This window comes from Paramormyrops kingsleyae, chromosome 7 (assembly GCF_048594095.1).
Source record: "Paramormyrops kingsleyae isolate MSU_618 chromosome 7, PKINGS_0.4, whole genome shotgun sequence".
Lineage (NCBI taxonomy): Eukaryota > Metazoa > Chordata > Actinopteri > Osteoglossiformes > Mormyridae > Paramormyrops > Paramormyrops kingsleyae.
In genome coordinates, this window is record NC_132803.1 from 33,852,968 (window position 1) to 33,870,555 (window position 17,588).

The following is a 17,588-nucleotide window of genomic DNA, read 5'->3' on the forward strand; positions in this document are numbered from 1 at the left end:
TTCTGTGCCTCTTCATCAGATGCTCATTTTATTACAGGGGCAAAACGCCAGGGATTTGGATGTTCTGAGGCTGGGATTCTGTAAGATTCCCAAGAAACTAGAGCTGAAACAGATATTGTAGGCATGTATTATCCTGTCATTTCTTAATGCTGATACTTTATTCAGCATTTTAAAAGCACATAGGAATTCTTTAGTTTCCCAAATCTCATCTTGCTCTCCTGTGAGAGAGCGGCACACACACACACACATTTTTATATAAAATTAAATAGGTCAGATGGCAACGTTTGGGGTCTGAGTTAAGTCAGCAATTTTTTCTGGAGCAATGTTTAGGGTTAAGGACTTTGCTCAAGGGCCCGACAATGATATAATTTCTCTGGCAATCACAGGATTCAAACCAGCAACCTTCTGAACACGCGTATTGACTCATAAACCACTGAGCCACACACTGCCCCTATGGTTAAGACTGGCTTTGATATTCTGCTTATTTCTGCTCCAGCAAACCCTCTTCTGTGCAGGATGTTTCGTTTACATTTCTGTCATTGCACTGTAGCTTGCTGGTGCAGCTGCCCAGGTGTGCTGAGTCGGCATACGGCTCCTCCTGTAATAATTTTGTTTTTGGTTATCCGTGACACAGATGCGCTCCACTGAAACCCTTTGATTTTATGGTTTAGGGGCCGTTGTGGGTCGTAAGGGCATCATTCAGCCCTCATGAGTCATTAAACAAGGACCTGAACCACATAAATATTGCATGGATTCTGAGTGCGACATGTGGGTCTCTTTGGCGCCCACTTCCTGTGGGAGGCAGGAGTGCACTTTATTTTACACAGTCCGTGAGCATCGAGATGGGATTTATGAGTACAAAGTCTTACAAACTGATTTCAACAATAACATGCAACACTGCAGCCTGTAGTTGGTCTTTGCAAACATCCTACAGTTTCTGTTTTAGATTTTTAATAAACGACTCTCTGACATTGTTGTATATTGTTAAACAGTATTTCAGATACACATATGGAATCATTGCCATTGTAAAGGGTATGTCAGAATCTTTTGGGGCTTCAGACCTAAAGCATTAACCGATAACTCATGGCCAATGGCTGGTCTAAGTCTGGTGGTTTTAAAAACAACATGTACCGTGCATGGCTGAAGGAAATTGTATTACATGCACCTATTACACAGAGAACTGGCCCAGAGTTTTCTGGAAAATTCAATTTGCTTAGCTTTCTGATATGTGCTGCGTGTGCACGTCAGTCCCTGAATGAACATTAACATTCTGGATGACTGCCGACAGCAGTTAACATCAGCTTAAACTAATAATAATAGTATTATTAACATTTCTGTCGACATACTTGCATAAGAAGCCCCCTGCTAACATTTGCTTGATGTTTCATGAAAACTATGCAAAGAATTAATCATTCAAATAGCAGTCAACCTACTAAGAAGGAGTAATATGCAAACTTCAACCTGCTGTCCGGAGCCAAGAAAACAGCCGAGATAAAGCTTCTCCTTTTACCTACCAGTAATGAGAAAACTGATACCTGCTGACAGTTTTTACCGTGTAAAAAATTAGCCATACAACAGATATTAGATATAAACCTGTTTGATGTTTGTTGTGCCACGATGGTCTGAACTTGTAGTATTGAAGGTTAGACATTTGCCAGCATGACATTAAACTAATCGGAAAGAACAGCCGGATTGTTCTGGAAGTGTCGCCCTACTGTTGCAGCCTACTATTCATTAAGTCTTCATAATAACTAGCTCAATTACTGTTTGTATTCCAACGAATGTCTAGCCGCCGTCTCAACCAACGCAATCTGATCCTTCTTCCCAAGCAGTTTATTGATTAAAGAATATTAAGATGATCTATAAATCTTAACTTTTCATGCCCTAAGGCTATTACTACCGGAAATGTTTATTTTTCCATTGCCTGAGTTTATGGGTGCGTGGCATATTGATACAGGGTTTTTCTGATTGGTTGGGGATACATTTCTAAAACTCTTCCAAGAGTTACTCATCCCAGGTGTGGCTTGGGGTCCTTTCCCTTTGGACAGCAGCTCTATCAGCTCATCCCAAGGGAATTTTTGGGAAACGAGAGAGAAGTTATTCCAAGAGCAGTTCATGGTTATTCTCCCGCTCCTGTCACTATGATGACAGGCGAGACAATAGTCTTGTATATGAGTCAACTGCCTGTTATGGAGTCAAAGGAGGCCCTGTGTCAGCCTTTAAGGGAGGAAGCTGTAATTAAGAGTTGAAGGTGTCTGCGTCATACCTCAGCTCTACGAAGAGCCTGCTTTCCGTCGTTTGACTCTTCAAGTTCTGCATCATGCACTTCCAAATATTTTTTCCATCATTGGCAATTAGCAATAGGGCGAGAACTATGTCAGCATTATGTTTTGTTCAGTTTAGGGGTTAGATGCTGTCCGGGGAACATCCTGGTCTCCTCTTCCCTCATGCAGGATCAGATGAATGGCTGTTCAATGGGAATTAATGTGTTGCATTGGGTGGCTAAAGCCAAGTGATCTGGATGATTTTCTTACTGGACTGGGATTCTCTCCATTGCCCAAGCTTGTTGCCTCATCTTTGGGTCCATCTGTTCCATCCTTTGGTGTAACAGTGTTAGCCAAATCAACAAAAATATGACCGAAATGTAGACCAGGAATCTGACATGCCTGCATCTCCAAACGTTCTGTTGAATGTGAGAAGAGCCAAACTGACGTGTTTTTTTTTATTAAAAATTGCTTAACTACTTTTGTTTTTGGCTCTTCAAAAAAATGTAATGGTAATTATATCTGAGCCCAGCCATTTTTTATCATATTTGTTCCTTTTGAATGAACAAGGGGCTGAGTCCCATATGGCATCATCGGCTTTTGGTGGCTTCGATTGATGGCATATTTCTATACAGTTTGGACTCTTATCCCAGGTAAATTTTTTGACCCAAGACTTTATTCTGTTTGGCTCGACCAATCCGTTAAGCAGCCAAAAACCCCATACCATTTGGGGGGGGGGGGGGGCACCATAGTGATTAAATTACTGTCAAAATTGTTCAAATCTTACTTGGCCTCTCCTTGGTCCACTAGTCACGTAAGCCTGTAAGCTCCTCACGTGACGTCGTTCTTCGCATTTTACAAATACTGTTGCCCGCTGTCTCCTGCAGTTTCCAGAGTTTCTTAAGTTATCATCCTAAGATTTTCCTATATTCAAAACCTGTAGGAACTCTTGCAACATATAAGAAAACTATAGGTGTCATTTTTTGTTAGATGAATGGATGTTGTTAATACCTTGAACTTTTTGAAGAGTTCAAAAACCTGTTACAGTTCTGGGGCCAGATGTCTGGCCTGTAGCAACGGGGGAAATTGGTTTGTGGGAAATGAATCGATGGCCTGGTTTGCTGTGTGAGGTCCTTGTACCTTAAATGTAGTTTTGTTATCACAGTCTATTCTCTGGTTGCCTGAAGCAGGTTTGAGCAGAGCTTCTTTTCAGTTGTTTGGCTTTCAGGCATGCCTAACAAATGGAGTTCAAATATTATGTGAATCTCCAGAGAAGATTTTCAAGTTTTAAAGTTTTTTTTTTTTTTTTTTTTTTTTTACTGGAAACAGAACCATAAGAACAAATATCCACCTGGTGCTGCATCTTTGTAGCTCCTCTTTGAGCCCTCCTCTGGGTTTTTGAAAGCTTTGGGCAGCGTGCATCACACCCGAGGCAGCCCGGCGGGGTGTTAACAGAGCGTGCCGGGGAGTGCCGAGAGATCCCCTGTCACGCCGCGGTTCCGATGAAAGATTGCGCCATGTGCCTGTGAGAACCTGCCTTCGACCCGAGGTCCGTGGTGGTTTCGCTCCCAACATGTAGATCTGGGCCTTAACTCCCACCCCTGCCCGCTTGCCCGTCTCTCCTCTTCTTGGAGATTGATATCTCCCAAGCCTCTGGGGTTGATGTGATGCACATCCTGTCATTACCGCCGTCCGATAACGGCAAGTCTCCCAGTGTTATCGTTTTTGTTCCAGCCGCAGAAAAGAGTTTTACACTTCTACAATGTACATCATGTGTTATCGTGCTGAAGCTCTGCAGTTTTGTCTGCTGGGTTTTTCATTGCCCCAGGCCCCCCCCTCCCTTACTCCCTCCCTCCCACCCCTCACTTTCTGTAGGAGAAATCTGGCTGCAGCAGGCTCCCGCCGATGGGAACTGTGGTGATTAGGGGTCAGAATTAACACCATAATTAAAAGGTTCCAACTTTTGCCTTGTGGTCTAATTGCAGATGAGTCACATGTCAGTAGGGGGCTGGCAGCACCCATTGAATGTGCTCCAATCAGAACAGAGAAAAGAGTCTGAGGGAGTACTGCTTAAAAAAGACATTCTGTGTGGCAACACAAGAGGCCACCGCCTCTCCTCAGCGACATGCTCCCCTGGTCAGGCGCAGGCTTATTGACAGGGGAGGTAGATGTTGTTAGCATCTCCTAAGTAACTTACTATCGAGAGTATGCTAGGTAGACCATCACTAAACTGTCTGAAAACGTTCTGAAAATGCATATAAATATAATCCTTGATTCTAATCGTTATGCGTGTGCAGGCACGATTCGTATCTCATTGGCAATCAGTTTAAATATTGTTCTCATTTCATTTTTTGTTTAACCTGCTGTAATGGGATAGGATTTAATTATTTTTTTTATCCTCCTGAGACCCCACCCATTCATTTATGTCCATTGTAGTGGACATTTTGTTTTTGCATCTATCTTTTCACTGATGTAAGGAAACGTATTTATTCCTGTTGTACACTAAAGAGGACATGCTGTGAAATTAAAAATAAAAACAAATTTGAAAAAATCTAAATTGTAAGATGTCTTATTTCCCCCAAAGACAAATAACCTATAATTGAAGGACAATTTTTTCCTTGGGTCTCAGGAGGATATGTTAGCGTGCTTTACTGGTGTAACGATAGCTTCGTAGTTGCTAACCGCTTGCTAATATCGAATACACTGTTTACAAGATTATGTATGGCTAGTTGGACTTTGGTTAGCTGCTAAAGAAAACCTTGTATATATTTGTACAAACCTGTGTGTCAGCGACTCGCTAATTCTTGCTCGGCATCTGGCTCTGCTTCCTATTGTTGAGAACCGTGAAGGTGTCTAACCAGTATGATCCGGTTTCTAGTGGATTGGGTCTGAGCTAATGCTGAGGCCTGGGTGAGAAAAGCCCCACACCTTGAAGAGCCCTACATGTTTGCTCACACCTCTGTGGTTCTTGGCCCATGCTGGCCTTCTCACCTCTCCCACACCCCGTGCACCCCTCAGGACGAGGGGCTATGGGGCGATCCGCTGCACCCCTCAGGACGAGGGGCTATGGGGCGATCCGCCGTGGCGGTTTGTCACCTCTGACTTGTTACCTTTCACGTCTCCCTGGGCACTGGGGTAAGAGTCCCTCACTTGCTGATCAGTGTCTGGGGGGATTGAGGTACTTACCGGCTTTCTGGAAGGAGACATCCTAAAGATGGTATGTGTCGATGTCACTTTTCCACTAGAACACACCCCCGTAGAGTGGCAAAATTTCCTGCGACATAACTGATTTTAGTTGGCGAAACTGCAAAACATGATCTGCTTAAATTCAAGGCAGCTGGACTCGATAGGGATCCATACAACTTACCAAAGGATCAGTGGACCATAGACATTGATATGTTGCCAGTAATTGGGCTTCCTGACAATGTATTTTTGTAGAAACTTTTAAAGTTATCTGACTGTCTAAACTTCCTTGGAAAACTGGGTTTATCTGACTATCACCCACTTTGCTTTTAGAACACAAGACTCATCACTATGGATGTTTAATAAATGTTGACAAAAACGTTACATTTACACAAAATATGAATGAATGACGCTAAATATATTTAAGTTTGGGTAATATTTTACCTTAACTTAAGGTAAAATATTACCTAAAAATCCAACAGAATTGACACAAACTGACAGCTGCAAATCCACATTTCAGAGTCTAGGTTCTAGTAATTTCTGTGGATTGCAGTAATCCATTTACTTCCCTTTTCTTTAGCTTTCAGTAGTCTGTAAAAAGATGTCTTAAATTGATTTGCACAATCAATCGCACAACAGCCCCTTCCAATTTTAGAGGTATTTTCGCAGCATTCAAGCTGAACTTAAGTGCTACTGTGACATCATGTGGATACTCTCTATAGGTATATGTAACTGGAAGTTTAATAAAATATTTTCCCTGCTATGTGATTGCCTTTTAATTTAATATTTTATTGAGCGATGTGTGGTATTTCCAAAGAAAGCATCAATTGATGACCACATCGCCATTAATACCTGTATTTCGGGGTAGAAGTTCTTCAACAGAGACGTGCTGTAGATATCAGGCTTAACTACATGCCAAAATAAATAGCATTGTATACATTAATAATGTTTACCTTCAGAGTCCAGATAGATTCTTCCAGGAGGATGGTTTGTTTTGTGGAATAGTCTGGGTTACTTAATCCAGATGTAACTGCTCACGTTACCCTGAGTTCAGCAGTTCAGCAGCAAAATAATACCATCAAATGTGGAGACGGCACTCTGGAAGAGGGGCAGTGACCAGTCAGCTCTTGTTTATCCAGTCCCTTTAAATGAGACACATCTGTAGAGGGGCACGCTGGTTCTGCACGAAAGGGAACGTCTTCATTTTTGATGACCATGATGCCTTTTTTTGCCATTTGCACAAGCATGAGTACAGATACATGGGAATGCTTCATTTTTGGCGTATCCCATCATGCTCTCCTTTGAGACACACAGACACATGAGAGTGAGGCTTGGGGTCCGAGGGCCGGGCCACATATCCCGCTTTCCCTGGAGCAGTTCGGCTGGTTAGGCTCCAGTGCCCAGCTGCCACTTGCTGCCATTCCAATGGCAGATTGCAAACGGGACCAGCAAACATACAACCCTGGGAAAAAAATTCGAGACCACTCTATATTTTTAAACTGACTTTGTAAATTTGTAAAATTTGTCAATCCTGGTTAAATCCTGGTTCTGCTAGCAGAAGGCTACACTATGCAGCAGGTTGCTTCCAGGTTCAAAATTTCTAAGCAGTAGGCAAGAATAAGGTGAAACAGGAGACACTGGGAATGACCAGAAACTAGCCAGGTAGAGGGCAGAAGTGACTTCCTAATGCCAGAGATGACCGTCAACTTATCCAACAGTTTCTCATGAATCGTAGGATGACATCAAGTGACCTTCAAAAGGAATGGGAAACATTAAGTGCAGGTGTGAAGTGCTCTGCTTGGACAGTTCGTATCAGGACCCTAGAAGCAGGACTCAAGTCCCATAATGCATTGAAGAAGCCCTTTATTAATAAGAAACAGAAAAACAAGGCGGCATTTTGCCAAAAAAGAAATATTTATTCACAGTTGCACACCCATAAATTGAGAAATGTGTGAAACAAAAAATGTTGTGGTCTCTGCATTTTTCTCCAGAGCTGTATATGGATGAGGGAAGGCTGTGGAGGACAGTATTTGCAGGCCTGCTTTTGACCCGTCTCTCCGACCCGGTCTCCCCCCTTCCAGGTAACTTCCTGGAGTTCCTGGAACCGGTCAACAACATCACAACGCTCCAGGGACAAACGGCTACCCTGCACTGCAAGGTGCTGGGCAACCCCAAGCCCAACATCAAGTGGCTGAAGAACGACGCGCCCGTGGTCCAGGAACAGGGCCGCATCTCCATCCGCAAGACCGAGTCGGGCTCTAAGCTGCGCATCCAGGACCTAGACACCACCGACACGGGATACTACCAGTGTGTGGCCTCCAACAGCGTCAAGGTTATCTCTGCCACAGGGGTACTCTACGTCCGCCTTGGTAAGGGCAGAAAAATCCATATCTCTGTCTGTTTATGCTTTTCTCAGAATTCCCACAAACCCATGTGTTATTTCTGTTAGGTTTTCAATGAGTTAAACAGAAACAAACTTAAGAGTTTAGGTCTGCAGAAACCGAAACCCAGACAACCTCTTGGTCTAATATGTGAGCTGGTTTTCGCCCTTGTAGTAGATTTTCCTGCAGCCTTACCTGCTCTATGCAGAATTTGAGGTTCAACCAGAATCCTCGGCACCATCTATCGTACTTCGACTTCCATGTCGACTAGATTCTGGTCGTCAAATGAATCATAAGCTTTGTTATAATGGGGATATGCCCCCCCCCCCCCAGCTAGCGGTCATAGAGAAGAATTGCGGCATTCACCATTGCAGGCGTGTTTTTCTAAAAACCAGTTATACTCCATCAGTGAGCTCGTATTTTCTTTCCTACTCGTCTTTGCTGTTATTTGAGAAAATCACGGCCGCCAACAGAACGGGACAGGGGCTGTTTCAGTGTTTATTGCCATCATCTGCAGAAATGTGTTTTTCTTTATTGATTTATTGAAGGCTACCGGTATAAATCTTCATCCCCCTCCAGAACAGGCTGCCTTATTTCAGCAGAAGCGAATCTCAGTGGGTTTTTATAACGATGATAATTACCAATTTCATGGTTTAAAAAGTAGTTATATCCTGTGACTAAACATTGCATTTAAACATTTCTCAGTTTTTATCTTTATTTTTTTTTAAGAATCTGCAGATTTATTGTCCTCTACGCCAGTCCACTTTGTCACTTGACAGATTTTCTCATTAAGTGCAGCGTTCACATCGCCAGAATCACTCCGTAATAACTCCCCAAAAACATAGTACAGGAGACAATCTACAAAACAGCTAAGCTAGAAGCTTCTGGATAGACTTCTGGATAGACTTGGGAGTCCGCATGTTGGAGCTCATTCAGTGGCTGTCCGTTCGACTATGCGGCCAAGCAATGGTGTGGAGTGTGAGGGATTTGGGGTCCAATTTGAGATGGGCCCAGTTCTGCTCTGTAACTCTGCTCCAGATCGTCCTGCTTGCCATCTGCCCAATGAAAAGCCTTCTCATTTGCTCAGCTAAAGTCACTTTATCTGGGGCCCAGCAAATACACCCATTAGACTCTTCACTAGTTCCCAAGGGTGCTTTGATGCAGTGTCTCCTAACCCGGTTCTCAGGGATGCCCCAACAGTCCAGGTTCTTGCTCCCTCCAATCCCCGGGGGCAAAAACGTGGTCTGTCTGGGGGTCCCCGTAAGTCCACGTACTTACCCCACCTGAAACCCCAGGGCCTCCACTCTTCCCTGTACCCCCCCCTCGTTGGATAACTACACCATCATAGAAAGTAGTACGAAGGCCTCTGGCAACTCAAACAGCCCCGTCTCTGCTTGTTCCAATCAAAATTAAGTACCTGAGTCACAGTTTTCACCATGATAATACCACTCTAAATGAATCTGATCTCTCTGCAATAGCATGTCTTTACCCCTGGGGGGGGGGCGCCAAGTGAGAGCAGGGTCGAGTGCCATGACAAGGTCACCTTTCGTGTTTCAGAAAAGCGTTAATGACACTAAGCCCCCGCTCTGAGAATCTGTCGCCCTAATCCCAACGCATAGTTATTTAGACTGTAATTATGTGCTTAGAAATGAAATGTTAGGCCACTGGAGTCAGGCCGAGAGAGGGGCGGCGCCGCGCGGCATTCACGACTCCATTCTTCACGTATGAAACACGCTCTCTCTCTTTCCTTCCCCAGGTCAATCGCCAACACATGGACCAGATGACCCGTAAGTACAGTGTGTGTGTGTGTGTGTGTGTGTGTGTGTGTGTGTTTGTGTGTGTGTCTCTCTGCTCTTTTGACATTGTCATTTAACCAATTAGGGCAATTTGGGCACTTTTTGTAAATTGCACTCTCAGGAGGTTTTGCTAAAATACTCTTTCCATCTTAACGGCTTTATGGATTAACGGAGAGCTGGGAAAAGTCAGACATGCTGAGGGAAACAATCAGTAAAACCTTTTAAATGTAACAATTATTAATGACTAATTGAAGCAGTGAATGCCTTCAGAAAAGTGCCTTCATAAACTCTGCCAACCATAAAGTTCATAGCTAGTATTAACACTGTATTATTCGCGGTTATAATTAACTGAGTACATGACAAAAGAAAATGGTTTAAAAATGCTGTTGTTGGTACTTCTCCAGATTGCAGAGATAAAATACTGATTGTAGGATAAGGACGTTTTTTCCAGGTTGTGCTTAATTTAAACACTTACACAAACACTGGCGCTGTGTGTTCTGAGACTTGATGTATCGCTTATACTTCATTATCTTAATCATCTCCCATGACTGGCCAGTTGTGGGCACAGGTCTGCTGCTCATGAATGGGTCGTTAGCAGTGCTGTTCTTGCTAAGTAGAGCCTGTTATTGACCTCTTACCATTGTCTGTTTGTAGTTCTGGGGGTTTACCAAATAGTTTGGTGAAGTTCCTTGCTCAGGGGTACATCAACGTTGATCCTTGAGCTCGATTTGTCGTCTGGCTCCTGGAAAGCCTAGAGTTTCCGAGTGAGATATTGGTGGGATTTTATAGCTGATCAGTAATGAATATTGTAGGTTCACGTGCGGTGAGAGCGTGGCTCTCTATTTTTCTTGGAAATGTTTGTTCCCTAGAGCTGTGTTGTGTTTCAGGGTCGCTGCTGTTGCGGTGATCGTCTCTGCCTTCTCGTGCTTGCCGATAAACAATCATGTTTAATGTAAGGATAGACTTTAAAGTAAAACACTGATGAATGGCAAAATGTCTGTGCTACACCCATGAGTGACAACTAATAGTAAAGAACATAAGTCATCGGAGTTTGGACCCAATTACTGTTTATAGACTTTTTTCAAATTAAGTTTTAACATAGTAACACCAATGCTGTTATTAAATGTACATCAGACAGAAATTGTGCATCACATGACATGCATCTGCAGTCTGGCAGATCAGGAGCTCCAGGTGCTTCAGAGCCACCTAAGGCTTGCATCTCCTCTTCTATTGCTCCTCTGTGGTCCTCACCTCCTGTATCTTCTTGCACCTGGACTTGAGGCCTTCCAAGGGTTCCTTTGTTCCTTCTGGGTTCTGTTCCTTTCTGGCAGACAACGCAGAATTAGGGGTTGGGGGGGGGGGGGCATCAGTGGGTTCAAGGACGTAGGATTGAGTGAGTGGGGGGGGGGGAGGTTTGGTGGACAGACCCTTGGTTTTATGAAGGTGCAGCCAGGTCCCGCTGGAGACCCTTTTAGGGCAAACAAAAAGGCTATTCTGTCGCAGGCTTCTGGCTAATTTCTCAACGGGCTTCCCAACCTGGCAACCTCCCTGTTTGGGGAACGGAACATGCGACCGACTCTTAATTGTTCCCTCATAAGTTAAATAAATACCATGGTGTCATAAGGGGCATAATGAAAACAGCGAGTGCAGGCCGCGGTTAGGCTCCCGCATGCAGGAGCGGGGGAGGGGGAAGCTGACCTTTCACATGGCTTATTTTGTTTCCCAGTGAAACAGAGACAGGCAGTTGCAGCACCTCAATCTGTAATTTTGACATCAACTTACTTCACTACTGAACACACAAAACAGATTTATACTTTTCCTGTGCTTAACGATACATAGTAACAACAGATCTTCTGGTAGTAAGGTCCTTCCAGACTGAATTTAAAGCAGGATTTATCTGACCCGGAGCATATAGCCATGAGTATAGTTGGTCAGTCATTTGGGGCGACTTTACGGCCTCAGTTTTAGCTGAAGAGCCCGTGCTTGTTTACCACAGTCTCCTTGAGATTGCCAGCGTCAATTAGTGTTCAACGCCACCTTGATTTGCGGAGATGGTCGTGTGTAAACGGCTCACAATCATTCCCAGACTCGGTCAGCCGCCAGGCTCAAACTGGGGCCAGATGGGATCTCCGTCCGAGTGCAGCCAGCCAATCGCAGGGCGGCAGGCCTGTTGCAAATGGAAAGTTCTTTTGAGGAGAGAAACAATAGATCTTTGACTACAGAAAATTGTCCCATTAGAGAAGTTTGCAGCTTTTTTTTATACATATATATAATTTTAAACGTCTAGCCCCGAACAGTGATGCTTAAATATGCGGATGCTTAAAAACAGCCTGGGAATGAAATCAGGCCCTATGAGTGCATCTTGAGTACCGCTCTGATTTGCTGAGGTCTAGAAGGTCATCGGCATCCATCGCTGCGTCGCACCCCAAACCCGTCTGATACGTTATCCCTCCACCCCCCAGTTCAACTGCGTACTTGCGGCACTGGTCCTCCAGTGGACCTGATGGGCCTAATGGTCTCCGACGCAGGTCATAGGCCCCATTAAGCTCTTGTCATAAATTCCAGATGGCAGGAATGCCTTTGTATCTCCCCCTGATTCTCCCTGTGCGTCAGCCCCAGCCACCCCCCCATGCCCCCCCCCCCCGCTCCACAAACCGCGGCCGCTTTTGGCCGTCCTCCTCGCAGCTGTGTGTGCGCTCCTGGGCCCACCACTGCCCATGAAAGGAGCGCTCCGAGCCGCCCAGCAGTCCCACTGCCAGGGCCATGTCCCTCCACGTAGGTAGTAAAGATGTCAGAGAGACTCGCGTCCATCTCTTGGCTCCTAATCGTAATTTCACTCTAAATGGAATCTCCGGCCGACTTCGTGGGCAATCGTTTGACTAGTAAAGAATAATGTTTGCCTTGTTTATCCTTCGTGGAGGGAAGTGACTGATTTGTTTAATTCTAATAAAGTATTTATTTAACATGCAGATATATGCCCCCCCGCCATTGTTGATTCAGTATTGCCACCTTGTGGTGGGTATGGAAGTCTGCACATTTAAGTTACTGGATTTGTTTGACTTTTCTAAACAAAACTGAGCTTCTGTTTGTTTTTGGAGAGTTGATGCTGATGGTGTGACGCCGTTTTGCTGGCGTGTCCCCAGCAGTGACTACTGGCGAAAGTCGGAAATCAAGGATTTTTTTTTCTGTCAAAATGGTGTTAGTCTGTCATGACGGGGAGGGGGGGGGACAACAAGAGAATGCTTTTTTGGTCTATTGGAATGGGGCCTAAAATAGGTTCCTGTGTTAGGCCCACTTTGCAAGTCGGTCTCTGTGCCCCCGTCACCCGCACCGAACAAACGCTCCTCTGTTCAGCCTCTCGTGCGCACGCTCGAGGTTTACTGGGACCTTGGGGGCAGCTGAAGCACTGCCCTGCACCCGGCCAGGATTTCATATTGGCACCACATGCTTTGGCCTTGTTTTCAGTAAAATGAAAGCTGGACCGGCTCTTGTAAATAGTGTCTGAAACTAAATCTGGGCTCAGGTTTCCCTTTTTCCCTTTCTCGAATCTCAATGGATATTTTAATCCCTGCAAATTAACGTCAGGCTGGGAAAGTGTGTCCAAACACGCTGATTTTTAGCACAGCTTGTCTTGGACGTCACAGATAAACTAGCTCTCGGTTTCGCTTTGCTGGACTTCGGAAACCGCAGCTTGTAGCTGGAGTCGCTCTTACGGTCCTGAATGCTCTTTGCGTAAAAATGGTCTGCTGGATTCTTTCGCTGGAGATGGGACTTCAAAACGGCTGGAATCGACAGCTGTAAAAAAAGAAAAAGAAAAAAAAAAGCTATGAATGTAGCAGGTAGTGTGGACCGTAACGTGTACACATGGAGGACAGCAGGGATTGTAATCCCAAATGTATTCTTCAAAATGTACATTAACACATCTTTGTATATATATGCTTATATAAAATTGGGCTCAGGTTGAGTCCCTCCATCATCGATTCCACCTTTGCAGAGTAAATCAAGTTATAGTGAAGTTTCACTCTTCAAATGTAACCTCATAAAAAATGTCCCTGCAGTCGGTTTAAAATGGGCAGAATGATTACCACATGTGACTCCAGAAGACATGCTGGTGCAGGCGGTGACAGCTGTCGTGGCAAATGGAAGGAAAAAAACTGGGTGAGAATGCAGAGTAAATATTCTGACCACATTTAAAATGCTTCTTTAAAACAGAAACACGCAGACAGTTCCATTTCCTCGTTTTGTTGCTGCAGTCGTCTGTTGTTGTTTCTTGAGCCGATGTTTGCATTGAATGTGACAAAATGGCGTCCTTGTTTGAAAGACCTCCTGTAGCCTCCGGCCCTTGAAGATGGGGCCCGTTTTTCCATGGCTGGCGTTCTGTTTGAGTCTTCACGACCCCTAAGACCCATAACAAAAGCATGCTGGTTTAAGTGCGACTTGAGATTTACCAGTTGCTGATACCCCTGGTTGTGTTTACAGTATGCCTGGGCAAAGCAGCAATTACAGAGGCCCAGCCAAGTCCTTTGTGCCTGTCCCTAATTTATTTTTGCATGACATCTTACATTACGTTGGCATTTATCCAGATTTCCCTCACTTTCCCTAAAAACCGAATGGACTGTTGTTGTTTGTTGTTATGCATTAAAACTACTAGTTGTTGTTTTTTTTTTTGCTTGTCTTTTGCTACTTTGTGTTTTTATTTCCATTTCTGTGATGGCAGAGCTGGCCTGAGGTCAGAGTTGATTTTGAGCTCTTTTCCACTGTACCAAGTATTTCAGGAAAGTAACAAAAGTACAGTGCAAGGTGTCATTCAGTGCAGTGAATGACATCACAACACGAGGCGGGGTATTTTGTACTGAATTTGAAAAATGGCTGTAGTATATTATATGGCTAGATAGAAAGAGAAAATTTCAAGGCGGCGTTTGTATTGTGTGTCAGCGACAGGCTATTTGCATGTACAATCGACAAAGAAAGTGTTTCAAGTCCCACCCCAAAATACCAAAGTATGAAAGAAGCTAAGTTAGTAAGTAAGTAAGTTCCAGCTAGTTTGGCACTTTCGGTACTTGAACTTTTGGTAACTGGTACTTGACCGGAAGTCAATGAAAAAGCGAAAGTACCGAAAGTACTTGGTGCGGTGGGAAAGCACCCTTTGGCGTGTTTTGTGACACCCCCCCCCGCCCCCCGAAACGTGTTCTCAGAGATGCTGCTGATGGTTGTGGGTTTTTTGCACCCGTGTTCACAAGACACCATGTCGGCCAAGATGCTGGGACGCGCACGGCCCCATATGATGTCATCCAGGCGGCTGATGTCATGCTTGAGTGAAGAGGGACTCACCAGACATGTTCCCAACATGTCCTGGACTCTGGATTTATTTAGGGAGTGCTGGCATCCCATCCGTCAAGGCAAAGGGCCACCCTGTCAGTTGGGTGCTCTCCCCCCCAGGACTGTTTAGTTTCCAGTTACCTTTTCAGGTGCCAGCCCTTGGGTCAGGCTCCCAGTCCAGCTCCTGTCACCATGGGGAACAATTTTACCAGATGGGGGAAGCTATCAGCTACTCTTTCTTTCCTTCTGTATCTCGTCGTCCTGCCCAGTTACACCTTCCATGCTGCTGACGTGGTAGCATTAGGGGTATATCATCCATGGGTGACTCCTAGAGCTGGAAGGGTTTAGCGGAAAGTCTGGGACACAAAGGGGTTGGTGGCCAGCGCTGCGTCGAGGTTGACAGCATGCAGGCTTCGCCTCACATTAAACTCCCCGTTCCCTTCTCAGTTGATGTGTCTTTAAGCACAACCTCGAAGGTTTTCCCTACATCCTTGCAACTTCCGCTATTCCGCCAGATGGCTTCCACTCCGACTGCCTGCCGAGAGGCTCGTGAGCCACGCCTTGGCCCAGGGCCTCGCAATCCTGCCCACGCTTCCCCTGCACTGGTCATCCCCATCACCGAATGGGATTTCCGTGCAGTAACATGAGTTATGGCCAGTCAGAAACACCCCGTCTGCCAGCCACGTAGAAAAAGGGGACACTCTCCAGAACATTCTCCTCCAGGGAATGCTCTTGCTTGCTGGACTGCGATGGCAGACTCGGGCCCCAGCTGTGCCTGCATTTGGCGTTCCCCACTCTCACATAGCCCATGTGCTCTGGGCTGGATCGTTTGGCCTGGTCCTCTCTCGTCTTTTTTCAGCGGTTCAGTGCTTTCTGTTTTAGCAGTTCCCTCAAGACCTGTAAACGAGAGCTTTCTTATGCTCATGGGACTTTTACTTACACAAAATTGTTCTGAGGGCGGGAGGAAAAAAAATGATTGATTTAGTGAAATAACCAATCAGATTGTAGAGGAGGTGGGTCCAAGCCAATCAGATGTCTTGGACCCACCTCCTCTACAATTTGATCTCCCTCAACCTTTTTTTTTTTTTTTTTCTTTTGCACTCCAAATATTTTTGTGTCAGCAAAACTTCCATGAGCATTTTATATATATATTATTATATATATAATATATATATTATATATATATATATATTATATATATATATTATTATATATATATATTAGAAAAGACCAAAAATAAACGCACCAGGCCAGTCGTAAGATGACATTTAAACTGCAATGTTAAAGAAATGAGTCCCTTTGGTAGTGCAGAGGTCCACTGGTTTTTGCTCTTCTCTTACGATGTATCCGGCTTACTTTGACATCAAGTGTAGTATGGGTCTGCATCTGCCATTGTCTGGACAGCTTGCATGATGAACTCTTAGGGGATCAAAGCTATATAACATCTGCCACAATCATCCGGTCCTCCTTGAGGATCGAAGAACAGGAAAAGTGTGAGAGGTTGTGGCACATTTTTTAAATAAAATGTTACCTGCAGTGTGTTAGGTTAAATCATTGCCGGCTTGAGGGTCCTTGGAGAGCATGACCTTAAGGAAGTAAAAAGATAATAAAAATCTTGGCCCAGGATTTTCCCCAGTAGTGCAGAGGGTCCCTGCAGCCTTGAGCTCATTACAGAGATTCTGCTCTCACACCATCTAAAGAGGCAGGACTGCTGGAGGTGCTTATTGCTTAACAGCATTTCTCCTCTTTAAACGCATTTTGTTGCGCGCCAAAGTCGCACTAATTGCACCTCCAGTTCACTCCTGCGGTTTGAGCGGATGACGTCAAAGTGCACTGGAAGGCGGACCAAGAATAACACTCCTCCAGCTCCTGCCACGGCACAGAAGGGGATCTCGGGGGTCATTTGGGTCATGGGTTTGTTTGGTACTTTCAGAAAAATCAAACGTGAGCTCAGTGTGATGGATTCCAGGCTTGATCTCCAGTTCTGCTCCCCCTGCAGTTTTCCCATGTCTGTGACTGAGTGAGTGTGAGATGATGATGTACTGTGTACTTGAGCGTATTTTATATAAATGCGACAGACTTACGAAAGGACTAGATGGATAACCTGGAACCTGGTTTTGGCAGGACCCAAGAGAAAGGCTTCTGCCAGCCGTACCGGGGCATCGCCTGCGCTCGCGTCATCGGGAACCGCAGCATCTACGTGGAATCGCTGCAGATGCAGGGAGAGAGCGAGAACCGCATCACAGGTGGGTGCCCCTTGCCTGCGGACGTTGTGGGTCACATGACGTGGGTTCCCAGGGATTGACTGATGGCTCATGCTTTCTGAAGAGGAACGTGGGACATCTTATAGTTCACTGATACATTATGAAAAATGATTCTGTCTCGTTGGAACGTTACTCGGCAGGGATGGGATGGAGGAACAGGAAAGACGAGAGATTTAAAAAACCATTTCTGCTTCAACACACGGGGAAATACACAAAACAAGAAAGGGATTCAGTCGGGCGTGAGCTCGGGTATCAGGGTCTGAGGGGGATTTTGGGGGCCAGAGAAAAACAAAACTCCATCCATCCATCCATCCATCCCGCGACCCGACCTCGGATAAGCGGGAGAAAAACAAAACTCGACCCTGTATAATTGTTAAGGCA

The 17,588-nt window shown here is 45.0% G+C and overlaps 1 protein-coding gene across 2 annotated transcripts in view; it reads left to right on the forward strand.

Annotated features, from left to right (window-relative positions):
- The window catches only part of ror2 (receptor tyrosine kinase-like orphan receptor 2), a 70,261-nt gene that overhangs the window by 45,005 nt on the left and 7,668 nt on the right, over nucleotides 1-17,588 (forward strand). For both annotated transcript variants that reach the window (XM_023806769.2, XM_023806770.2), the window contains 3 exons: nucleotides 7,529-7,816; nucleotides 9,585-9,615; nucleotides 17,068-17,189. In XM_023806769.2, the coding sequence (XP_023662537.2) occupies nucleotides 7,529-7,816; nucleotides 9,585-9,615; nucleotides 17,068-17,189 (441 nt within the window). The remainder of the gene's footprint in view (nucleotides 1-7,528; nucleotides 7,817-9,584; nucleotides 9,616-17,067; nucleotides 17,190-17,588) is intronic.